The sequence below is a fragment of the Chelonoidis abingdonii genome, chromosome 1, assembly GCF_003597395.2.
Source record: "Chelonoidis abingdonii isolate Lonesome George chromosome 1, CheloAbing_2.0, whole genome shotgun sequence".
Lineage (NCBI taxonomy): Eukaryota > Metazoa > Chordata > Testudines > Testudinidae > Chelonoidis > Chelonoidis abingdonii.
In genome coordinates this window covers 193,808,584-193,834,758 of record NC_133769.1, presented here as the reverse complement: position 1 = coordinate 193,834,758, position 26,175 = coordinate 193,808,584, and the positions used below count along the sequence as shown (strand labels likewise).

At 43.6% G+C, this 26,175-nt stretch overlaps 1 protein-coding gene across 1 annotated transcript in view; it reads right to left on the bottom strand.

Moving 5' to 3' along the window:
• Positions 1–20,144: 20,144 nt before the first annotated feature.
• NCAM2 (neural cell adhesion molecule 2) overlaps positions 20,145–26,175 on the bottom strand; it is a 586,807-nt gene continuing 580,776 nt past the window's right edge. The window contains exon 17 of the mRNA XM_075063719.1: positions 20,145–25,415. Coding sequence (XP_074919820.1) covers positions 25,304–25,415 — 112 coding nt within the window. The 3' untranslated portion in view covers positions 20,145–25,303. The remainder of the gene's footprint in view (positions 25,416–26,175) is intronic.

Genomic DNA, 26,175 nt, shown 5'->3' with positions numbered 1-26,175 from the left:
GTCCTGGTCCTACTGACTCACATAAGTGTTGCAGGACTCGGTCCTTAAACTGTAAATACAGTGGGTCTTTGAAATAACAAAAATAATCAATAGCATGTCTTTTAAGAAGGCTTGATGCGCTTGTCTAAGCAAACAGTCTCTTTCTATTGTCAAATCAATGTATCTATTATTCTGCATTGATTTGAGTAGCTTGTCCAGAGATCAGTAGTAATTTCTTAGTTAAAAAAGTAATTACTCTTTAAGTGATTAGACAGACTGAAGTCTGAGTAGCCTCCAGTAGTTTTCTTTCCAATAAGAGTCTAAAAATGAACAATGAAAATCAAGCTTATAATATGGGTGGGATTCACAACTTTTAGGTGCCCTGCCATGGAATGGAATTTGCAACCCTGAGTTATATGCCCAAGATCCCTATACAATACATATGGAGAGTAGGTGCCTATGAATGGGACTCATGAAAGACAGTACACTGAGTGGGTAGCTGTCTAAGCTCTCCAACAGGAAATGCCTAAGTCCCACCCCTCAAAGGGAGTTCGGTGCCTCCCTCCATTTGGGATTAATAGAGTGAACCCTTTCCTGAAGTTAGCCAGGTGAGTGTAACACATAAGCCAGGTGAGCGTTTTTCATAGAAAACCAAGGAGGGGAGGGGTACAACCCTTTTATCCAATAGTCAAGTGGTTAGAGCACTCACCCAGGCTATGGGAGACCTGGCTTCATATCCCCCCTCTGTCTGATGTGGAGCGGGGATTTAATCTCCCACCTCCCAGGAGAGTGCCCTAACCACTGGACTATATGTCCCTTAGGGTATGTCTACACTACCCGCCGCATCAGCGGGCAGCAATCGATCCACCGGGGCTCGATTTATCGCATCTAGACACAATAAATCAACCCCTGAGCACTCTCCCATCAACTCCTGTACTCCACCACCGCGAGAGGAGCAGGCAGAGTCAACGGCAGAGCGGCAGCAGTCAACTCACCGCAATGAAGACACCGTGGTGAGTAAGTCTAAGTACGTTGACTTCAGCTATGATATTCACGTAGCTGAAGTTGGGTAACTTAGATCGATCCTCCCTTCCCCACCCAGTGTAGACCGGGCCTCAATCTCTCCTGCTGTAGCCGTTCTAGAGTATAATTAAACAGTTAAATTTAAATAGTCTTTGGCAAGAGGGATGGGAACCTGAGTCTCCCACCTCCTACATGAATGCTCTAACCACTGGTTAGAGTGTCACTCTCCCTGTCCCAAGAAACAGGTCACATATTCTATTCCCTCATTTTCAGAGGCCCTTCACATTCTCAAACTGGTGGGGTTCCACTGTACAGGGGTAGCAGGATTTGGGTGGGTTTGTAAGGGATTACCACTGACTGTGCTTTAAGTACAGCTCCACAGACGTCCAGATGCAGGACAGGAGACGAGCAGGGATTAGGATGGTGGATCAGCATGTGGAAGATCTACTGACCATTTCCCTTCATGCCGCTGCAGGGTGAAGGCACAGCAGCAACAGAAGCTGCTAATTCCCCATGTTCTTTGGAAAAATAAAGCTTGGAATTAGATTTGGCCCCGTAAGAGTATGTCTGCACCTCAACTGGAAGAGTGCCACCCAGCCGGGACCCACAGATTCATGCTAGGTTTGCTGGTCTCAGCCGCCATCTTTGCTGCAGTGCTAACACTGTTATTTTTAGCAATGTTAACTCAAGTGAAGCTAGCTTGAATTTGTCTACCCAGGCTGGAGGCTCACTCTCAGCTGCAGTGCAGCCGCACCCTGAGTGGAGTGAAGCTTAGCTAAAAATAGGAGAAAGGTTCCTTTGGAATACATTCAAGCCATTCAGAGCTTTCATTCCACCTCACTCTCAATGGGTCCCACTGTGTCTATTGAATATTTTTGTCAGATATTGGTTTTAATCACCAAGATTATAGAGTGTGATGTCTTAATCACTAGTTCACTTTAGTTGTATTTGAGCTGTGAATCCTTAAGTCACTTTATCATGTGAAAAATATTGAAACCGCAGCTGGGACTTCACACGTTGCCATTTTCATTCCTGCACAGCACTGGGATACATATCACAGATGGTCCCTCCTTACGATGATTTATCTGTGTGTGTATCATCTCAGCTGTTTTGGCAGCACTGGCTGGGATGGGGCGTTTGCCTGGCAAAGACTTTCAAGTGGGTACAATATTCTGATCAAAGGGATGCAACTGTGATGTACACTTCTGGAATATTTTCTAACAATGGTACATCTGTGTTTATTCATATGCAAGTGTGTATTTCCTAACCTGAGAAGTGGGGAAAATACAACAAATGCCTTATGGTACTGTATCTAACATCAGTGGAGTAATGATATATTTCTCTATAATACAGTGGTATCTGATCTTTCTGCATTTTAACATGGACCCTGCACCGAGTGCAGAGGAAAGACTATACAGACACTAATCTAACATCTCTAGATGCAGACTGTGTAGACATAACCAGTACTTAAACGATACTTTCATTGTCATTTAAACCCAACCAGAATTAACATATAAAATCCAGATACATGGCATATCTTCATTTACAAACTGCAGCTTCTGTTAGAAAAATTACTTTCCCCTGCAGTTTTAAAATTTGAAGGCAGCTTCTGAATCAGCAAAATAGAACAAAGGTAATCTCAGCTTCCTTTTTATAACTGCTGCTCATGATATTCTACTGCATTATTGTATATCTCCAACTAGCACACACCAAACCCTCTGATGAAGCAGACAATCACTTGCTAACAGCCTCCTAAAATGATGAGAATAAATGATGGCCAACCTGGCTGCAAAGGAGATGTTATTGGGAAATTAACTTTATTTGGAATGTGTGCAGGGAGTGATTTTTAAAGGGTATTTGTACATGTCAAATGGATGAAGTTGTTGTTGTTGTGTTTTTACCTTTTGTGGCTACCAAATATGGGTAGCTTCCATTAATAACTGAATGGTTATGGTATGGCTAATAAATGGGGTGTTATTAAGAGAGCATTTCTTAAGGAGATATTTGGGGCCTGAATCTGGACTCATTTACACTGGTGTAAATTAGGAAGTGTAAAACAGGTGTAAAGTCAAACTGAGTACAAATGGTACCCATAAAGGAGGCTATGTTTGGCCCAGATGAACTCAATATATTGGGAAACAGGATAACCTGTCTTCATTTACTAAATAGATTTTGAAAAGAATCACATCAAATGTTCACTCCTTTAAGGGTGTCTGGCTGAATAAAAAGAAAGCTTGCTAAATACCAGTTCTCTGCATGGAAAGGGTTTGTTCCACTAAATAATATATAATAAATAAATTAGCAAACTGAAATAAATAATGTAGAGTTTCTCAGACAGGCAGTACACAGTAGTTCACTATAGTCTTAATCTGCATCCCTAAAAATTCACATTGAAGAAAACATTAAGTCTGGCAGTTCACCATCAAATATATCATGACAAGGAGGGTACATCTGCCAGAAGCAGGAGTTGCTCAAAAATGCACAGGGCTGTCCTAGACAAATCCACTTCATGATAGACGCACTCGATTGTATTGAATGTTGCTATAATCTGCATGCTATTACAGCCAGATTTTTAAAGGAGGCCCATAAAACACACCTTAAAAGCATCATGTGTATCTGTTTTTCTGCACAAAACCCTACATGTCGGTAGTCTGCCCTGAAAATGTGGTCCTTTACATTAAGGTACAGTCTATGATTTTTATATGCCAGAAGATAGAGTGCATGGTCTAGTGCAGGGATCGGCAACATTTGGCACACAGCCCACCAGGGAAATCTACTGGCAGGCCGGGACAGTTTGTTTACCTGCAGCATCTGCAGGTTTGGCCAATTGCAGCTCCCACTGGCCGTGGTTCATCGTTCCAGGCCAATGGAGGCTGTGGGAAGCGACGGCCAGCACGTCCCTTGGCCCGCGCTGCTTTCCGCAGCCTCCATTGGCCTGGAGCGGCGAACTGCAGCCAGTGGGAGCTGTGATTGGCCAAACGTGCAGACACTGCAGGTAAACAAACTGGCCCAGTCCACCAGCGGATTTCCCTGATGGGCCACATGCCACCAAAGGTTGCCGAGCCCTGGTCCAGTGGTTAGGGCTTAAGCTAGGAACTTAGGAAACATGGGGTTCAATACTCTGCTACAGACTTCTTGTGCAACCTTGGGCAAGTTACTTAGCTTCCTTGTGCTGCAATTAGCATTTGTAAAATGGGGTTAATATCACTTCCCTACCTCAGAGGGATGTTGGTAGGATAAATACATTAAAGACTGTGAGGTGCTGAGGTACTACAGTTGATGGGGCCATAAAAATAACTTAGATACACAGTTAAAGCAGCAATTTTTTAGCCTCTCATTTTTAAGTCCAATTTTACTGAAGGAAAGCTTGCCTCATGCGAAAGTTTCCAGATATACAAAAATCTCTCTCCAGTCTACAAGAATTCTTTGAACATATACGGAGCTGAGAAGGAGAAGTTTTTGGACTATCCCCATCCAGGCACTAGGGCAAGTTTTTATCTGGTTGTTGGAGGAAAGGAAGAAGAAACCAGAAAGAGGCTTCTCTCTCTACCTACTGTACATTCTTACTAGCCCTGTAAGAGCCAATCACAACTGCTGTCCCTGCACTCAAGGACAAAAGTGATTAGAAGCGTGGAACATGATGAAAAATCAGAAAGATTTTTAGATTAGTGAAGGAGTCGTGCTAGAAGTATACAAATTGATTAATGGTATGGAGAAGTAATTCAGGTGCTTCTCCTTACTATTTCTCATAAGGGAATAGCCAATGAAAATGAAAGGCAACAAATTCAGAAATGATAAAAGGATATTTTTTAAACACAATGCATCATGTGGAACTCATTGATCCAATACAAAAGGGAATCCACAATTTTACCAGCAGGAGAAATAAATGGATTAGTTATTTATACATAGAATGAGAACATCTACCATCATATCATATCAGTGGCAGGCAAACTTTTTGGCCTGAGGGCTGCATCGGGTTTCGTAAATTGTATGGAGGGCCAGTTAAGGGAGAGGGTCATGGCCTGGCCCCCACCTCCTATCTGACCCGCTGGGACTCCTGCCCCATCCAACCCCCCATCCCCTGACGGCTCCCCCTCGGAATTCCTGCCCAATCCACACACATCCCCATTCCCTGTCCACCTCCAGACTCCCACCATCCCATCCAACCCCTTCTCTCATTCCTGACGTCCCCCCTCCGGGATCCCTACCCCATCCAACTACCCCTTCTCCCTATTCCTGATTGACCCCAGAACCCCTGACTGCCCCCTGCCACCCCATCCAACCCCCGCTCCTTCCTGACTGCCCCTCCAGGACCCTTGCCCCCATTCAACCTGTCCCCTGACTGCTTCCAGAACCTCTGCCCATGACTGCCCCCCACCGCCCCATCCAACCCCTCCGCTCATTCCTGACGTCCCCCCTCCGGGATCCCTACCCCATCCAACTACCCCTTCTCCCTATTCCTGATTGACCCCAGAACCCCTGACTGCCCCCTGCCACCCCATCCAACCCCCGCTCCTTCCTGACTGCCCCTCCAGGACCCTTGCCCCCATTCAACCCCCTGTACCCCCCAATTGCCCTGACCTCTATGAACACCCCCATGCCTGATCACCACCCTGACCTCCCCTGCCCTATATCCAACCCCCCGCCCCCCGCTCCCTGCCCCCTTACCGTGCTGCCTGCAGCACCGGTGGCTGGCAGAGTTACAGATGTGCCGCCCAGCTGGAGCCAGCCATGCTGCCACCACCACGCAGCACAGAGTCCTGAGTCAGGCTGGGCTCTGCAGCTCCATTGCCCCAGGAGCTCATAGCCCTGCTGCCCAGAACATTGCACCGGCGGGGAAGCGAGTGAGCTGAGGCTGCAGGAGAGGGGAAACAGAAGGAGAGGAGCCAGGGGCTAGCCTTCTGAGTTCGGATGTGGCCCGCAGGCCGTAGTTTGGCCTTCTCTGTATTAAATAGTTTGAAAAAAGAATATCAATTCTCATGCTACAGGGCATATAAAACCATAATTTGATGAGAGTTAGACCAAAACTTCCCCTGTCGGCAAGTTAATCTCTAATTGTCAGTTACAGGGATCCTTACACCTTCCTCTGAAACAACTGGCACTGAGCACTACTGGAGACAAGGCACCTGATTAGATACGGTATGGCTATTACTATATTTCTGACCCCCTATGCCACAAATTACTGAGCATTTTCAGAGGCTAGTGTTAAAATGAAGTCTCCAGTTCTATAACAACCTCTGCATCAACTTAAAATGCAACTTCAGTTAAAGAGAAACTAAATAAAGAAACCAAAGAGAGATCAGTAATATAACCAACAATAATGCAATATCCCCATTTTAAACCACAAAGACTTCAGTGTTGTTGTATGCATTTCAGTAACGCCTAGTGGCCAGAATCAGAGAGCAGGGCTGTATTGAGTTAGGCACTGTATCAACACTATAAGAGGCAGCTGCTGTCCCAAAGAGCTTACCATCAAAATAGGGGAAACAGATGACTGGTAAGAGGGGAAACAGAGGCACAAAGAGATGAGGTTGCCAACTCCAACAATTTTATCATGTGTCTTATGATATATGTTTTTTTTCTTAATGCCACAGGCTCCTGAAGAGAAACTTTAATGAAGAAAAAAAAAAGTTTATTTCTAGCTCTCACTGGGGCAGAGAAAGCCAGAGGGAAAGAATCCCATGATTATTATTTGTAAAATATCATGATTTTTAAGCCAATCTCTTGTTTAGGGGGCCTGACTAAGGATTTTTGAATGCATGGGGTGGGCTGGCAATATTGTGAAGTGACTTATCCAAAGTCACCCCCTAGGTCACTGGCAGAGTCAGGAATAGAAACCAGTTCTCCTGAGTCCCAGTCAAATGCACCAACAGCTAGACCGTACTACCACAGGTCTACCAAATGCTAAACAACCTTCTTTGTGCCTGAGGGGGGGAAAAATTGTGCTAACTCTATAAAGGAATATAGACTACATTTCACTCCCAGTTTTAATACCAGCAATACTAGGATGAGTTGTGATTAGATGAATTAGTGGCTCAGAGATCATGTTAAATAAAAGAGAGACAAAGGGCAGCTTTGCCATTATTAAATGCAATATTTGAGTAGCTTCACCATTCATCAGGGTTGCAGCATGGACGAGGTGCCTGTAGAGGAATTCCTCCCTCCCCCCCCAGATGGTTTTTAATAAATCAGACTATAGCTTCCTATATGATCCTGTCAGCACTCACCAAGGAAACCGTGTCTGGGTAGGACCAGTACTGAGCTGAAAGTCTGCTAGGGAAAACCTTGGAACACTCTCCTCTTTGAGCAGCCCTGCCTCTAATCAAGCAGGAAACAGGGACAGGGTGAGAAATTGCAAACAGCCGGAAACGTTTGAAGTATCCGGAGCAATTTCCTGCAGTAAAGTTTTGCAATAAAAAGTTCGTACCCAATCAGAATTGTTCTTGAATCTACACACAATTAATTCAGCAGCATGGTAAACCAGGGTTTGTTAAAATACCTTTCCTTCTATTTCATTCAGTTCCACAGCCCCTGGTAATCACAGCAGATTGTTTTACATTATTTTCTGCCTGCTGTTTGCCTCAGCCTCCTGCCTTCCTTTCTTCATTTCCTATTTCAGCCTTCATCCTCACTGCCCCTCTTCCAAACTCCTTTGCCCTTGTATTCATTCACCCCTTCTTGACAACCTCCACCACTTCCACTTCTCCCCGAATTAAATTAATGAACTAAAAGGAAATTAACAGGTTTAGTTCCCAACATAATTATTACCCTGTTTGCTGTGCTTGCATGGTATGTCCTTTTCTCCATACTCTTTGTTTGTTTGTTTGTTTTAATCTTTTCCCATTACAAAATGTTAGGGCCAAGCACCATGTCTTCCTATATTGTAGGAAAGTTACTAACACAATGGAGCCTCAATGCTGGACAGGGTGTTAAAATACTACAAATAATAACAGCTTTGTTCCTCTGTATGTACGTGTAATCATGATCCATTCACCTTAGGGACAGGAGAGGAAAACCTGGCAGGAGCCAAGAGTGCTTACCAGCTGAAAGGCAGGGAGACACAGCAGGCAGCAACTGTTTACAAAATGGCCCCTTTAGGGCTGTCATTTTTTGGCTCTGCCAAATTTAAATGGCCAGCCCCAGAAACTCCCTGCAGGAAAAGTGGTTCTAATAAGAGTGTAATCCTGCACTAGGGACATCTAGAAGGAATCACGTAGTTGCCAAGAAAGGTGTTTCTGGGAAAGGAACTGCTGCTTCTCAATTGGGGTTTCACTGGGTATTTATTGTGTCATTTGACAAGTTTCTCGGGCCATTGGTGGGTGGTGTTTTCTGGGGAAAAACAGATGTGTTTCTCTAGACAGCATGTTGGCTGGCTGTTGTCCTTCGTACTTGAGGTGGCAGCATTTCAGGGATGTACTATGTATAGAGAGAATAAGCCTGCTGATCTTGAAGTTAATGGTAAATCTTCAATTGAGGTTAATAGCTCAAGAAAGGTATTATATAAAAGTCACTATTATTATTACTAAAAAATAGTCTGGTTTGACTTTTCCAAACTTATCAAAGGACTCTTATTTATTGTGGCTCCAAAAATCAAGACTGATGGTCAGACCCAGATTCAGGGTATGCTTTTTTCATCCTCTCAATTAAGAGTCATCACTTTCAAAGGATACAGTGAGCTAGTTAACTCTTTTGTGATTCTTTATACTGCAGGAATGTTTAGAGGCTCCAGCAAAGATCACTGCCATATTCAGTTAGGTGCTGTACATACATACTTATAGTAAAAGCCATTCGAAGGCCTCAACCCTGCAAACCCTTATATATGTGCTTAACTTGAATACTGTGAGTAGTCTCTTTAAAATCAATAGGGCCACTCATGGTAGTAACGTTAAGCATGCACATAAGTGTTTGCAGGATGAGGGCCAAAGTAGCCATGCCAGACAAAAGGTGTGAGTAAGGAAGCATTACTATCCCCACTTTACAAATGGAGAATTGGGCCACAGAGAGATTAAGGGATTCTGTGACAGCACCAAAACTGGAGCCTGGATCTCCCAAGTCTCAGTCCAATGTCTTAACCACAGGACCAGGCTCCTTTTTTGCTGATTTGATATCCTTCTATTTGCTAGCAAATTAGGAATTAGGTTCCCTTTGTAAGTGTACATGGTAACACAGCTTTAGTAAGAAAACAAACATAAGACAAAATGTTTGAGTGATAAACTTCACTGAATACATCTTGATAGCATTGTGTGGGCTTGTATTGGTGAATGCCAAGGACATAACCTTAAAATGGTGGTGGTGAAAAGATAATCTTCATCCCAGTTACAGACAGCCAGAGTAAAGATATTTTCAAGAAGCAGTCCAACTCTTTTACTTGAGTTCTAACAATATATGCACTTCTCAGCTGAAAATGAATCTTCTCCCTGACTGTCTGTCAATATCATCAAAGCTCTGATGATTACTTTTAGCATCCCTTCTCTTCTTTTTAGGCAATATTAACATAAAACTAATCAGTAAATCACCCAGTGGTTCCTATTTACTCTCATATTTCACTTCTAGTACCTCCCTTTCAATTTGATTCTGCAGATTTAGGATGAGATTTTCAAAGGCAACCAAGTGAGTTAAGAGTACAGCTCTCATAGACACTCAATCAGGCTTGTGGATCTAAGTAACATTTTTTAAACACTTAGCTGCAATCCTTCAGTGAAGGTTACTAGCATGGACACTGCCTTAGCACTCCACATGGTGCAGGGGTCTGCAGAAGCAGACTGTGTATCAGGATCAAGACCTTAAATTGTTTCAGCAAATACAAATGTGGCCATTTAACACGGCCAAGTTATCCACTAACAGAAATTAAATTAACTAAGGGGTTTTATTCTCTCTCTCTCCCTCTCTCATAAAAGGATGTTGTGATCAACAGCATAAGAAAATATTTCTCACTCTACACTTGGGAGTCAAGATAACTGTCTACACTTTCAGCACATTATAACCTGTCTACCACACATCCCCTTTTAAAAATATAGGCAGTACAAAATACTGCAGCCAGACATGTCATGCATACCAAGAAATCCAAGCACACTACACCAGTCTTACAATTAACACAGACTTCCCATTAGGGAATGAATTGATTACAAAATTTCGCTGAGGAGATAAAGAGCTATGCATAGTAAAGCTCCATCATCTATCACAGGTTTACTTCTGTCCTACTTATCACAATATATTTTGCAATTCATTGCAAGTGGCCTTTTAATTAAACTTGCTCTATCTCATGTGCAAGAAGCCTTTTCAGACCAGACAAGCTTTTACTTTCTTTTTAAGAGAAGCTGTAGGTCTTGAGTCCATTTACAAGAGTTTTTTCAGTAGTAGTAATGTTTATTTCTTTTATTGCATTGGAAAGTGTCCTAGCAGTACATAATATTGTCCTTCTGTAAGTGCTGTATGATAACTTGGTCTTATACTATGTGAGTGAGTGCTTTTCTTCTAGAGGTGAACGAGGATGTTCAAACACAAGACTTGTTTGTTACCGAGCTAGCCTGTTGAACACCTCAAAGAAATGCCCTTTTTGGTCTGAGATTATTAAGAAATAAAGTGTCCCTCAACAGAACTGACTTCTGGTAGATTCATTAAAGGAACATTGTCAGGTCCTCTCTGGTCCAAATTTTCATCACGTCAAAAAAAACCTTACAAAGCTAACATTCTGCCCTGTTCTACTCTCTGCAGCTTCTTTTGATGCCTTAATCACATAACTAACTTCTGCCACATGTGGTTCATTCTGTCTCTTCAGCAGAATTATTGCTATGATGATTTTTTTACATTCCAGTAAAAGACTCTTTTTTGTTTAACAAAAGATTATTCTCCTACAGTGAATGAAACCCAAAGACTGCAGTACTGTGCTAGAGCACAGTTCAGGAAAGCATCTTTAACAAGGAGAGCACTTTGATGCACATACACCTCTACCCTGATATAACACGACCCGATATAACACGAATTCAGATATAACGTGGTAAAGCAGCGCTCCAGGGGAGCGGGGCTGTGCACGCCGGTGGATCAAAGCAAGTTTGATATAACGTGGTTTCACCTATAACGCAGTAAGATTTTTTGGCTCCCAAGGACAGCGTTATATCGGGGTAGAGGTGTATAACTCTAGGCATCTGCTTCAGTGAAACTCTGGGTATATCTGCTGTGGAAAACTCAGGACAATTAGCTACCAGGAGAGGGGTAGTAATTAGTCCCAGAAGGCTTAAAAGGCCTCTCCCTATCCATTGAGGGGGAATAGCCATGGAGGAATAAGGTTCAGCTGGAACAGGGGTTACCAGGGAACTAACTACTTTCAGCTGGCCCCAATTGCTGGAGACCTTTTTAAACCCTCCCTGGCAGGAAAGCAGGGGGGGAGGAGAGAAGTAGAGTAGCTGCCAGTGAGTAGGGGCAGCTGAACTCTGAAACTCTTCTTGCAAGGCAGATTGCACTCTCCCCAGAAGGAGAGGAAAACAGAGTAAGGGGCTGACTGAGAAGGGATCAGCCAGACCCTGAGCGACTGGGAGGGGCTTTTACTTTGCCCAAGCCTGTGTCTCCAAGGCTGAGAAGGACTGAGCTCGCAGAGGAGAAGCAGGTACTTTGCCACACGTGGTGTCAGAAGTGGGATGGACTAGTGAGTGAGGCTCTGTGGCAAGCCATCAAAGGCAAGGTAAACTCACACACACAAAAAAAAAAAAAATTTTTTTTTTTGAAATAGAGGATGTACTGAAGGCATTGATGCAAGTCACCGCAGCTCAACAAGAGGCTACCAGAGTACAGGTGGCGGCCCAGCGAGTGTCCGTACGGGTTCAACAGGAGACCAACCAGCTGCTGATGAGCCAGGCGGCCCAAGATCGAGCCACCCTGACTGAGGTAGTGAACCAGTTGAAGGCCCTGACCACGATGACGTACGGGGCCCAGGGGACGCGGCCGCTACGGGAGAGCAACTATTTACAGAAGATGACAACAGATGACGATATACAGGCATATCTCCTTGCGTTCGAGAGGACAGGATTGCAGGAGGCCTGGCCCTGAGACCAGTGGGTAGGTCTGCTGGCTCCTTTTCTGTGTGGGGAGGCCCAGAAAGCCTACTTTGACATGACCGCAGAAGCAGCTATGCATTACCCTCGGCTGAAGGCAGAAATCCTGGCGAGGGCAGGCGTGACGCCAGCCATAAGGGCCCAGCGCTTCCACGAGTGGAAGTACCGGGAGGACAAAGCGCCGAGGTCCCAGCTATTTGACTTGATACACCTTGCTTGGAAGTGGCTCCGCCCCGAGACCCAGGGGCCGGAGAAGATAGTGGAAATCCTGGTATTAGACAGGTACATGAGAGGGTTGTCACCGGACATACGGGGGTGGGTCAGCCAAAATGATTCCTCCTCTTACGACTATCTAGTTGCTCTCATGGAGAGACACTTAGCAGCCCAAGAACTTTCTCAGACCACCGGAGGAGGAAGGCGCCAGAATTGGAGACCAGCCTCTGCGCTGAGGCCCCGGTTTGCCCTAGCTCCAGGCTGGAAAATGGAGGGAAGGCCGGAGACGGAAGAGCCGCCGGCAGTCCCGGAGAGACTGGAGGACTGGGGAAGAAAAGCTCAGGGGATAAATCCCAGCAGCCCGAAAAATAGGGGGCTGCCCTGGGTGGGGTACTGATGTTATGCCTGTGGTGAATTAGGGCATATTGCTGCCCAGTGCCCTAATCTAGGAGAGCCTATGCAATGTGAACTGGGGGATATAGGGGGACCATGCGAGCTAATAAGTCTAGTCGGGGTTGCGATGGTCCCTCATAGATACACTAGGCCCATTAAGCTGAATGGTATAGAGACCACAGCATTAATAGACTCGGGAAGTGCAGTCACACTGGTCTCAGGGAAGCTGGTCAGGCCAGGCCAACGATCCCAGGCCAAACGCTCAAGAATATCCTGTGTACATGGGGATACCAGCTATTACCCGACCGTCCCCGTACGCATAGAAGCCCTCAGAAACCCCGCTGAGTTGACAGTGGGAGTCGTTCCAAAACTCCCTTACCCTGTCCTTATCGGACGAGACTTCCCGGGGTTTGATGGCCTACTCCCCAGAGACAAGGGAGAAGAAAAGAAGGACCCTGGGACACAAAGGGTGGCCCAGATAGGGGACCCTCCCCCCCGCCTTCCACGAGTTTAGCCAGGATGTGTTCTTCCCACCGGGGAAGTCCAGGAAAATTCGGAGGGAACGGAGGGCCTATAAAAGGAGGGGGACGAGGATCCTGACCCAGTACCTGACGCCTACACTGGCAGGGGAGAGAAGGGACTCAGCTGACAGCGGGACTGGGCCGGCCAACTACAACCCAATTGTTGGACCGGGTTCCCCAGGGGCTGTCCCTTAGGGGGAGATGGAGGTGGACCCCCCCGAAATGGGGCAAATAGGGACCGCACGTGGGAATTTTGGTCAGGTTCAGGCCAATGATCCCATATACCACAACATTTTTAAGGACGTAGTCGAGGTAAATGGGGGCCCCAGTGGAGGGGAGAGCTAAGGGCCCAGGGCCATATTATATGATTAAAAAAGATCTGCTGTATAGAGTAGTCCACATCCAAGAGCAAGTCGTTGAACAACTCTTGGTCCCCCGGAAGCATTAAAGAGCTGTAATGGATCTGGCCCAGAGTCATCGGTTTGGGGCCCATCTAGGGATGGCTAAGACCCTCGATCAGATTCTACAGAGGTTTTTTTGGCCCGGTATTTATGCAGCCGTCCGGCGATATTGCTCCTTCTGTCCGGAATGCCAAATACATAGGCCCTGACCATACTTAAGGGCCCCTCTGGCACCTCTGCCAATTATTGAGGTTTCATTCGAGCGAATAGCTATGGACATAGTGGGGCCATTGGAGAAGTCATCCCAGGGCCATCAGTACATCCTGGTAGTACTAGATTATGCCACCCGATACTCCGAGGCCATCCCCCTATGGAATACCATGTCCAAGACCATAGCCAAAGAATTAGTCCAGATATTTTCCAGAGTAGGGATACCTAAGGAGATCCCGACGGACCAAGGGACCCCCTTTGTTTCGAAACTGATGAAGGACTTGTGTACCATGCTCCACATACGGACCCTCAGAACATCGGTCTACCATCCCCAGACCGATGGCCTCGTTGAACGTTTTAATAGGACGTTGAAGAACATGTTACGGAAGGTGATTAGTTGCAATGGAAAAGACTGGGATGCCCTGCTACCTTATGTACTGTTTGCCATACGGGAAGTTCCTCAGGCTTCCACTGGATTCTCCCCCTTCGAGCTGTTATATGGTCGACACCCCAGGGGCATACTGGACCTGGCTAAAGAAGATTGGGAAGAACAGCCGAACCCGGGGAGAAACATTGTGGAATATGTGTTGCAAATGAAAGACCGAATAGCCCAAGTCACCCCCCCTTGTGTGCGAACACATGGAGAAGGCCCAAGGGGTGCAACGGACGTACTACAATCGTCAAGCAAGGTCCTGGAAGTTCCAAGTAGGGGACTGGTGATGGTGCTTATACCCACGGCGGAGAGCAAGCTCCTGGCCAAATGGCAGGGGCCCTATGAGGTAATTGAAGCTGTAGGAGAAATTGACTATAAGGTCCGGCAGCCAGGTCGCCGGAAGCTGGAGCAGATCTACCATATAAATCTGCTGAAACCTTGGCAGGATAGAGAAGCCCTGGTAGTTGCACTGGGGGCACCATCCCCTAAAGGCGATCAGCCCAACCTGGTGGAATGTCCCCGGAGCTGACTCCGGAACAACGATCCGAAGTGATCAGCCTGATCAAACGCAACCAAGATATGTTCTCGGAAAAGCCAGGCAGGACTACTGAGGTTCACCATCACATCTTCACAGAGCCCGGAGTGAAGGTGCACATTCAAGCCATACCGGATCCCGGAGGCCAGAGAGAAGAGATTAGGAAAGAGGTCAGGAAGATGCTGGCCTTAGGAGTCATTGAAGAGTCTCATAGTCAATGGTCCAGTCCCGTGGTTTTAGTGCCTAAGCCAGACGGCAGTATGAGGTTCTGCAATGACTTCTGCAAGCTAAATGAGGTGTCCCGATTTGACGCCTACCCTTATACCCGCAGGATAGATGAGCTGATTGACAGACTGGGAAAGGCCGGTTTATGTCTACCCTTGATCTTACTAAGGGCTATTGGCAGATCCCCCTGGCTAAAGCCGACAAGGAGAAGACAGCCTTTGCAACCCAGAAGGACTATATCAGTACACTGTTCTCCCTTTGGGTTGCATGGGGCCCCGCTACCTTCCAAGTGGGCTAATGGACAAACTGTTACGGTCCCATGGGAGTACGCTGCTGCCTATCTTGATGACATCATCATATATAGCCCCGACTGGGAGACGCACCTTGGAAAGGTAGAAGCAGTCCTAGACACCCTGAGAAAGGCAGGACTGACTGCAAATCCCTCCAAATGTTCGATCGGGTTAGCTGAGGCCAAATACCTTGGGTATATAGTGGGGAGGGCGTGGTGAGGCCCCAACTCAACAAGCTAGAAGCCATACAGAAGTGGCCCGACCACTCCGGGAAAAAAACAAGTCGAGCATTCCTGGGACTCGTGGGGTACTATAGACGGTTCATTCCCACTTCGCCACCAGGGCATGCCCATTAACAGACCTGACCAGGCTCGGGGCCCAGACATAGTAAAATGGTCTGCTGCGGCCGAAGCCGCTTTTGCAGATCTGAGGAACGGCCCTCTGCACAGACCCCTGTACTGGTAGCCCCAGACTGGGGGGAGGAGTTTATCCTACAAACAGACGCCTCTGAAGTAGGGCTGGGGGCGGTGCTTTCACAAATGGTCGGAGATGACGAACACCCCTGTCCTCTTCCTCAGTAGAAAGCTCCTGCCTAGGGAACGGAAGTACGCCATAGTGGAAAAGGAATGCCTGGCAGTAAAATGGGCCAGTAGAAAGCCTCCGCTACTATCTACTGCTCTGTTTTGCATTCAAGGAGTTTAAGTACAGTATCGCCCAGGATAACCCAGGGAGGGAGAGCTGGGGATGAGATAAAGAGGAGACAAGGGGAGGAGGTTGTTTTCCCTTTGGGGTGAGACTCAGGGTTTCTGAGTCTTGGGGTCCCCCAGAGAAGATTTTGGGAGACCAGGAGTTTATCAGGTACTCAGAATCCTGATTGGTGGCAGCGAGATAAGATCCAAGCTGGTAATAAACTTGGGGGGAGTTTCATGCTAGTTTCTCAGTTTATGAACGCTAAGGTTCAAATCTGAGTAGGAAGCTACGACAAGGGGGAATAGCCATGGAGGAATAAGGTTCAGCTGGAACAGGGGTTACCAGGGAACTAACTACTTTCAGCTGGCCCCAATTGCTGGAGACCTTTTTAAACCCTCCCTGGCAGGAAAGCGGGAGGAGGAGAGAAGTAGAGTAGCTGCCAGTGAGTAGGGGCAGCTGAACTCTGAAACTCTTCTTGCAAGGCAGATTGCACTCTCCTCAGAAGGAAAGGAAAACAGAGCAAGGGGCTGACTGAGAAGGGATCAGCCAGACCCTGACTGACTGGGAGGGGCTTTTACTTTGCCCAAGCCTGTGTCTCCAAGGCTGAGAAGGACTGAGCTCGCAGAGGAGAGGCAGGTACTTTGCCACACTGCCCTTATAGTGTAGTGGAAAGTATAGTCACTACATGTGTAGCTACATGCCTCAGTTAAAGGTTCCCCTTCAGTGTGAAAGACATAACCTTCAATGGGTCTTAAACACATGCTTACAGTTACATGTGCATTTTCGTGCTGTACTGAACAGGGATGGACTTACACATGTACATATGTATCTTCCTGTGCCAGGAGGACCCAATTTCATGCCATCCCAAATGTGAAACTGACCAGTCTCTAAATACAAAAAATAAATTATATTTTATTATGCTTGCAAGTTTTATTAGAGTAACACAGTTGAGGAAATTGTTTTTGTCAGAATATCTGAGTGTTCTCCTAAGTAGCACTTAGTCATTCTTGAAAGAGGCCGTCCATTCTCCTCTACCCCAACCTTTTTAACATGTGTAAAAAGGTCTGAGAGCCACAAAAGCATGGAATATGAAAGCAGAACTGAAAAGCTAAAGCTGGTTATACAGCTGCCATACATTAGCAATAGAATATTAATAACAGAAAGCAGTTTTATGTTTTCATTTTGGCTACAGAAGAGGGGAAGGCTTGTCTTGTGGTTATGGCACTACACTGACTTAGATGCAGGATATTTGGGTTCAATTTCTGCCTGGGCTACAAACTTCCTCTATTACTTTGTCAAGTCACCTAATTTCTCTGAACCCAGATCGGGGGTAATTAAGCAGTGTTTTAAACACATTTTTCTAAAAGTTAGGCACATGCTTATATGTTGCTGACTCTGGGCCTCTGGGCTTCAGTTTCTCATGTGTGCAATGAAGATAATAATACTTTCCCCTTTGTCTGTCTTGTCTATTTGGGCCCTGTTCCTGCTAACCCAGAGATGCTTAACTTTGCATACATTGATGGTCTCATTGATTTATTAAGTCAGCACATGCTTAAGTGTTTGCAGGATCAGAGCCAGAGCTGGGAGGTGGTGGATGCAGCTGTACTGCTGGCTGAGTTTATGAGCTTCAAATACTATGGATATGGTCATTCATGGTGGCGTAGCAGCAATGCTTAGGTTCCAATGGTCCTTAGGATGCTAACGTTTAGGTGCCAGTAGGCCAAGAAGCAGCCACTTATGGGATCACATGCACCAGGGGTTAGGCAGCAGCTTAGTGGCAGGTTTGAAAATGCCTGTGATGTCTAACTGGTAGACTTAAGCACCCATATGCCTCTTTAGGTGCCTAAGTACTTTTAAAACTCTGTCCCTATGCTCTTGGGGACAGGGCTGCTTCTTATCACATGCCTAGAACGCAAAGGGATCCCATTCTTGGTGTTACTGTAATAATACTAATCAATGCTATATTTGAGAGAAAGGAGTATCATACACCCTGAGCATTACTTTTACTTGTGCATTTCTCAGCACTGCTTCAAGGCACCATAACAAGGAGGAATAAATTATGTATCTGATTTTTTGGCAATAGCACACAATTTTGGTTAACTTCAAATATACTATAATTCTTTAAAATATTCTGAAAAGGTGAATGCCCTTCAAAAATAAATGTCCTGGAACGGTCATTAAAGCCAGCCCCCTGCCTTCATTAGCAGGATCCATTTTCGCCCCACATTCCTAAGTAGCCCCCTCAAGGATTGAACTCACAACCCTGGGTTTTAGCAGGCCAATATTCAAACCACTGAGCTATCCCTCCCCCTGCCTACAGAATTAATTCTGCCTACAGATTCAGCCACTTGCTAGCAGCTAGACAGCAAAAAAGTAAATGTAAAATGCAACACTTCATGAAAGTAAAAGTATCTTTACTATTAATATACAAATGGTGAAGAGTGACAAATAATTGATATACTTTAAGCCATACTTTCTATGTCTTTCATAAATACAAAACTTCAGCATTTGCAGTATTATTATTATTATTATTTTTACAGTTTAGATATATATACAGCATTTCAGAGGGGAATAAGATTTGGAAACAATAAACAAACTAGCCCCAGTGGTAGCTAATGTATCAATATGTAATTCAGGTGGTATATACCATAAGTGGGCTGTTGACGACGTGTGGAATAACCAAAACAATATATGGTATCCCTTAGTTTACACTGTACACAGCATACAAAATACATACCAAGTGCTCATTGTAGCAGGAAAGCTATCTTTTTTAAGTCTTGTCAGAATAATGTACATATTGGTAGTGAGAACTCTATACTAATAGCAATAACATTTCCTGAAGAAGTAAACTGTTCTGCTTTATTTTTTGTACTGACATATACATTCTGAGGGGTTACTCTCCCCCACTCCCACCCACAGTTTTCTTTATTTTTTAAATATAGCCTAATTACATGGCAGAATTATAGGGTCTATCTAAGCTAATGTTCTCCCTTTGGTAGCGTTCACAGTTCAAAACTCCCAATTCAGGCTAACCGCTCCAGAGACCTCTTCTGGTTTAGCAGGTTAGTCTCTCTACCACCACCCTATTTAGCCGCAACCTACCATCTTAGCAGCTGCCCCCTCTTCTAGATTGCTCAATCCTTTATACCTGTTCTCTCTTTTTCTGGCTTTCCTTATTTTTGTCAGCTTTCTTGCACTGCATCAGGTCATTTGCCATGTCTCCAATCTGAACTGTGATTTAAAATCTGTCATTATGAATTTGGCAGACCATATTGATTTCATTATCCTGGGCTAGAAAAGGCCAATCCAAGTTGGAAAGTCAAAGAACATTGGGCTCACAATGTCTTTTAAGAGGAAAAATACATTGATAAAATATGATCTTTAAAGGGCCTGATTCAAAGCACATTGCAGTAAGTGGAAAGACTCCAGTTTGTATCAAGCCCAAATCAAATCTTGTATCAATTGCTCATTTACATGTACGGTGGAAATTCTGCAAATCCCTTAAAACTTGGTAGTTTTCCAAAAGCAATCAATTTGATTAGGTGCTTCCTTAAAATTATATTATAATTTGAAAAATATTGCAGTGAAGTGTGAAGGGACTTTTTTTTTCTTTAACGGGCTGTTAAAAAACAAAAACAAAACAGAAATATTGACTTAACCATGGTAGTTTCCCACCTACCTCTGCCGCTGTCTGCAGCAAACCAAACTGAGTTTTAACCCCCAATTCCTCCGAATACATCTTTTACCTTTATTGAAAGGTTAGGTAATCACCATTTGTTACTCAGATGGAAACATTTCTTTATCTCCTTACTAACTTTGAAATATGGTAAGGTATCAGATAAAATTGTGATGCAATTTTGAGATCAGTACTAAACCTTAATAAAGAAAATATCCCCTGTGAAGAGAGCCAGTACAAGGCTGATATACCACATGTGTGTCCTAATGGTATCTCTACACTGTAATCAGATACCTGTGGCTGGACTGTGCCAGCTGACTCTGTCTCACAGGGCTCAGGCTAAGGAGCTTGCAGTGTAGACATGACTGGGACTCTCCCCTTTCCCAGGGTCCTAGAGCCCAGACTCCAGCTCAAGCCCTTTCGCCCATGAAAAGTATTCACCCACGAAAGCTCATGCTCCAAAACGGCTGTTAGTCTATAAGGTGCCACAGGATTCTCGGCTGCTTTTACGATCTACACTGCCATTAAACAGTCCCTTACCCCAAATCCTGCAAGCCTGAGTCAGCTGGTATAGGCCAGCAATGGGGGTTATTAATTGCAGTATAGACACACCCTCACTTCTGATTCTCCAAGGTGATTCAAGTGGGAAGATCCTTGAGCACATGTGTAACCCATTGAAGTCAATAGATAAAATCCTGCCCTCCACTGAAGTCAATTGGATTTTTATCATTAACTTCTCTAAAGCCATGATTTCACTCAGTGGGTTTCTACACAGGGATTTCCCTCCACATCCCTGCAGGTCAACTTGCAATATTTGGGTCTATGGGCATATATAGTACATAGGCCTCATGGTGGTTTTCTACACAGGACTGAATTTTACCCAGTACCTCTAGCAAATACTCTAAATAAGTTAGTTCCAGGGACCGCTATAACAGAGACAGCGAAGCCATGAATATTTCTGCAGGTAACTTTCACAATGGTTTTACTCAAAGTAAAATAGTGGGAAGAGATTCCAGGGTTCCTTTCAGAACCGAAAGTGGTTGTGAACATTTTAGAGAGAATAGGAGGACTAATAACTGTGTGGAGGATCCCTAGATGAATCTCCAAAAAAAGCTTCACCTTGAGGCATTTGGTCCAAGTACCCCCACACAAGGCAATGCCTTTTCCTACCTAACTCCTGAACACACCATTCTCTACCTACAGCAAAAACATTTAACAATGGCTCTCGCAAGTTGGAACAAACGTGCTACCTCTTCAAATCTTTTACAGGTTTGGGGTTTTAAATATTAAAGTGAATTGAAAAATATGATTGCCAGCTTAACTTAGATACATTTTACATTTCTGAGGAGGAAACAATATCAATGTAAAGATTTCACATCTTCTAAACAGGATTAGTAGGCAAATTATTGAAGAAGGGTTTTTTTTGTTTTTTGTTTTTTTTAAATAAAGCAGAGTCGCATGCTATTCAAAGGCACAAATACATCTTGATTATCTGCTCTAAGAAATGGAAAAAATGACATGATTGTAATACTACAATTCAATGATTGGCACTTAAATGAATGAGGACTTGATCGATTTCATTACCATCATGAAAAGAAAGCCACTTTTCAGATAAACATCAGTTCAAAGATTGAAGATGTCAAGTGGAATTTACTATGCCATGAACTGTTGTCAAAACAGCCTGTCTACATGACTGTCATTGTACGCTAAAGTTCTACATATCTATGAAGAAGATAAAAACTAGGCCCTGATCTCACAAACTGTTCCAAGCAAGTAGAATCTTTTGCCTGTGCACATCCTCACTGAAGTCAATGGGGTGCTGCATGGTTGGAGAGTGTGCCCACCCTGCAACATAGCTTGCAAGGTTAGGGCCTAAATAAATTAAGCTTTGTCACTCAGGCATTAGCATCAACAAAATAGTAAATATTTCTGGCCCCCCACAAAAAACAATAAATCACTGGGGGTGAGGGAGGAGGGACAACAAAAATACTCTCCATAATATATTTTTAGAATAAATTGCAATAATTTAATTGCAAATAATTTTTTTTAAAAAATACTATGGTAAATCAAAATGAATCTCCTACTTAAAAAAAAAAAATCTAAGCACTTTTAACTCTTTTTCTCTTTATCTGTTGTTGAATAGAGATTGTCTTTGCCATGTTTCATGTAACCTGCCAAGAACTGTCAAAAATTTAAGTGACTTCTTGGTCTCCTTCCCCAAACTAAAGCAGTGTAACAATTCAGGTTACTTTTACCAATAGTTATATTCAGTCAACTCTTCTGACATTTCATACTAACACTTAAAATTACTTTCAGACAGTAAAAGTGACATTTATACAGATATGTTTTCAGTCTATAATAAGAAGGAAAAACAAAGAAAGGCTGTTATTCCAGTTCTACACATATCTTACAATTTAAACTACAAGCTGTCCCTCATTTGGAAACATTAGCAAAGAGAGATATTTTGGCGCATTCTTCCATAATGTAAAAAAACAGTTATAATTTTGCATTTCTCCTGCATGTCATCAGTGACAAGGGCAAGAGAAAACCTATCAATCTTCAAAACAAAGAGTACACTTGGAATAGTCTATCACTAATTTAGCTCCATCTGATGCTCAGACCATCACACAGTATCCCGGGCAAGAGACATAACTTCAGGAAAAACAAATATTTCTGGGAATACCAGTTTTGTAATGTCGTGTACTCAGACACGCTTTTGCTCCCATTCATATATTGAACAACAAAATAGATTTGTAGGTTGGTTTGTTTGTTTTTTACTTTTAAAGAGTTGTACAATCATAGTAATTATAAACATGCTGTACAGGCCTTTTAGATTTTCAAATCCCTTTGCACTTGTTTTTCCCCCCTTACTTCTCTCCCCCCAGTTTAGATCCAGATCCAAGCAAAATTTGTCTCTACAGATGAAGGACCAAGGAAACATCTGGGGCTTTGCAGCCATAGAAGCCACTAACAAGATTCAGGGGGAAATAACCTCTTGGCATGCAACTATAATCTGACCTGGATTCTGTCACCTTTGCTTACAGTGCAAAGGTCCCTTATTGTGTGAATCATCCCATTGGTTTCACACCCGATTATTTGCATAGTGAGGTTTTACTTAACATGACTAAGAGTGATGGGATCTGGCACTCTAATGGCAGAAGCATGAAGGGAATGGAGTTTCCTACTTCCTTAATGAGCCTGGAGAAACTACTGTTGGGGAAGGTGACAGCAGAGAAGGTGGAACAGATGATGTCCCACCAAGAGGATTAAATGACTATTTTCCTCCCTGCCCCAGCCCTTGATGCTTGAGCCCCACCAGCATATTCTCCTACAATTGCTCGAACCTGGTGTTTCCCCTCCCTTTACGTCAAGCTATCTGAATGGTCCAGGACACTGGTTGGTTACACACTCACATAAAAAAGGGCTTCAGCTGAAAAGGACTCTGGCTCTGAGCATTTTTGCCAGTGGGAGAAGTATGTACTCTGTATAGGGGAGTGGCTCTGTCAGTTACAGACTAGGAGCCAGCCCCATTCACTTTACTAAGGATTCTCAGTGACTACTCAGTTCCACAAAGAAACTGAGGAGAAAATTAGCAGGCTGATTCTGCTGCTACCTGCTCAGTGCATGGGAGCAACAAGGCAGGCTTCTGAGGAGCCACCTCTTCAGCTTACCTTAACCCAGAGGCATTGGCTGAGCATTATAAGTGACAGACTTGCAACAGAATCATAGATCATCTCTCACAGCCTCCATATTCCAGTGCTACCTCCACTACTCCATTCTTGTCTCATGAGTCTGTTTTAACCTATTTCCCCAACCATACTGACCATCTGCCCTGACATCTTGACTCATTGTGCATTGTTCCCTAAGTTATGGCCAAGAAGGATTTTAAAGAAAAAAAAATCACAAAATTGTTGGGTTCTTCTTGACTAATATGTCAATTTTAGAAGCAACCCAAGGAAAGGAAGCCAGAGGCCTTGAATTTCAACACATCTACAGCAGGAGCTCCACTAAAAACATTAGTGATTAGACCAGTAGGGAGGCTAAATAATCATTCTCCCAACATACAGGTAATTTCCCACATTTTTTTTTATCCAAGTTGACCACAAAGTCATCTGCCTGGCCACGATGACCCCATGTCAATGAAAAGTTGCGTACTATGGCTATGAACCAAATTTAGATGTGGGTTAAGTGGGTGTCACTCCACTGAGTAGAGTTAAACCTTCGGGAGCAGTTCTACCCTGGGATGATCCACAACTTGCCCCTGAAGAGTAGATATTTTAATTAGTGGTCATTTGCTGACTATGTCTGCCTCTTCCAAAGCCAGGGCTTGATTATTATAGGAGGTGATGGATAATGAGTGCTGGACTGGGAACGGAATGTTATTCCTCTAATTGGTAATAATGTAAAATCAATTGTCAATAGAGGATGATTAATTTTTCACCAAAGGAAGTAAATTATCTGATCATAATAGTTTATAGCTATCACACTCAGCATAAGTAACAGTGATTGTCTCGGAGACTGTGCAGCTTAAAAATATTTAGACTATTGGATACTGCAAATTTAATAATTTCATAGTGTTCTTAACCATTTAGTCAAAGTTCTTCTTTTCCTCCTTTCTTGATATTTTTTTTTATAATACAAAGGATAGGCAATTATTGTTTCTATGCTACAAACAAGTGCTGTGTTAAGGACAACTGTTTAACAACATGCCTACTGGATTGGGGTGAACAACTCCTTTGTTATACTGAAATGCAATACTTTATTCCTTGACTAGGTGGTTAAAACTAAGAAGGAATGATATATATCTATAAGTACATGGAGGCAACTAATTTGAGCTCATGTTTATTTTAAGATTTTACTTGAAGCCAAAAGCTATTATCATAAATCAGTTTTCTTTTCACATAAAATACGTTTCCACATTTTAGTTCACACACAGTCTCCCAAACATTAACACAGAATATCTGAAAATCTAGTTGCCTTTCAAAGTCAAACACTCATATAGTTCAGACGAGACCATTTTTTTTCCTGCAAAATATTCAACCATTTCTGTTTTAAATGTGTACATCATGTTTATTAACCTTGCACTATATTTTAAAACCAATGTGCAGGTCTGTCACCATCTAATAGTCAGTCTTTCTATTTTCTGTCAAATGACAAAACACAGCCACGGTGGCTATTCAACCTTTGCCAGCCCTCTGTGTGAAGTTTCGTACTGAGATTGATTTTTTTCCCCTTCTCCTTTTAAAGGCCACCTAAATCTTTTGCTCTATTACCAATGGAAACAAATACAGGCATATATGGCACTTTCTTTCATGTGTTTAGCTTGCATTGTAGGATGTGGAGCTATTTGTTGTATTGTCTGTGGCTGGGGATAGCTTGGTAAAAGTGGTTTTATAAATAGATCACCTCTGTAATATAATAAATTACAGTACTTTTTCTGTAGATTCAAATTGATACCAAGGGACTGTGGTCATCCAGGACTACATACTAAAACATTAACAAAACAAAATAGAGAGGTACTGTAGACAGAAGTTGTTTGATCATATGTACACGTGTACTAACTATTCCAAGCTTAAATTGCCCAAGAAATTAAGGTCAGCTGTAGAGTTTTGGTCACGGGGTTACTCCAATCCAAATACTTTTTTTGGACAGCTGTAGTCATCTTTTTATGCTTTGCTATCATCTTCTTTTGACTGGATGATGTCATTAGAAACTTTGATTTCTATAGTTTCTGGATTTAAAGCTTCTTTCCCATTTTCTTCTTTTAGTGGCAGTTTCCTATGAGAAATGACAAAAAGCCATGATATACTTAAAATAATGCACCAAACTGTTTTTTAAAGAAAAGTTATTTCTGTTATATTCATAGATTCATAGACTCTATGACTGGAAGGGACCTCGAGAGGTCATCGAGTCCAGTCCCCTGCCCTCATGGCAGGACCAAATACTGTCTAGACCATCCCTGATAGACATTTATCTAACCTACTCTTAAATATCTCCAGAGATGGAGATTCCACAACCTCCCTAGGCAATTTATTCCAGTGTTTAACTACCCTGACAGTTAGGAACTTTTTCCTAATGTCCAACCTAAATCTCCCTTGCTGCAGTTTAAGCCCATTGCTTCTTGTTCTATCATTAGAGGCTAAGGTGAACAAGTTTTCTCCCTCCTCCTGATGACACCCTTTTAGATACCTGAAAACTGCTATCATGTCCCCTCTCAGTCTTCTCTTTTCCAAACTAAATAAACCCAATTCTTTCAGCCTTCCTTCATAGGTCATGTTCTCAAGACCTTTAATCATTCTTGTTGCTCTTCTCTGGACCCTCTCCAATTTCTCCACATCTTTCTTGAAATGCGGTGCCCAGAACTGGACACAATACTCCAGTTGAGGCCTAACCAGCGCAGAGTAGAGCGGAAGAATGACTTCTCGTGTCTTGTTTACAACACACCTGTTAATGCATCCCAGAATCACGTTTGCTTTTTTTGCAACAGTATCACACTGTTGACTCATATTTAGCTTGTGGTCCACTATGACCCCTAGAT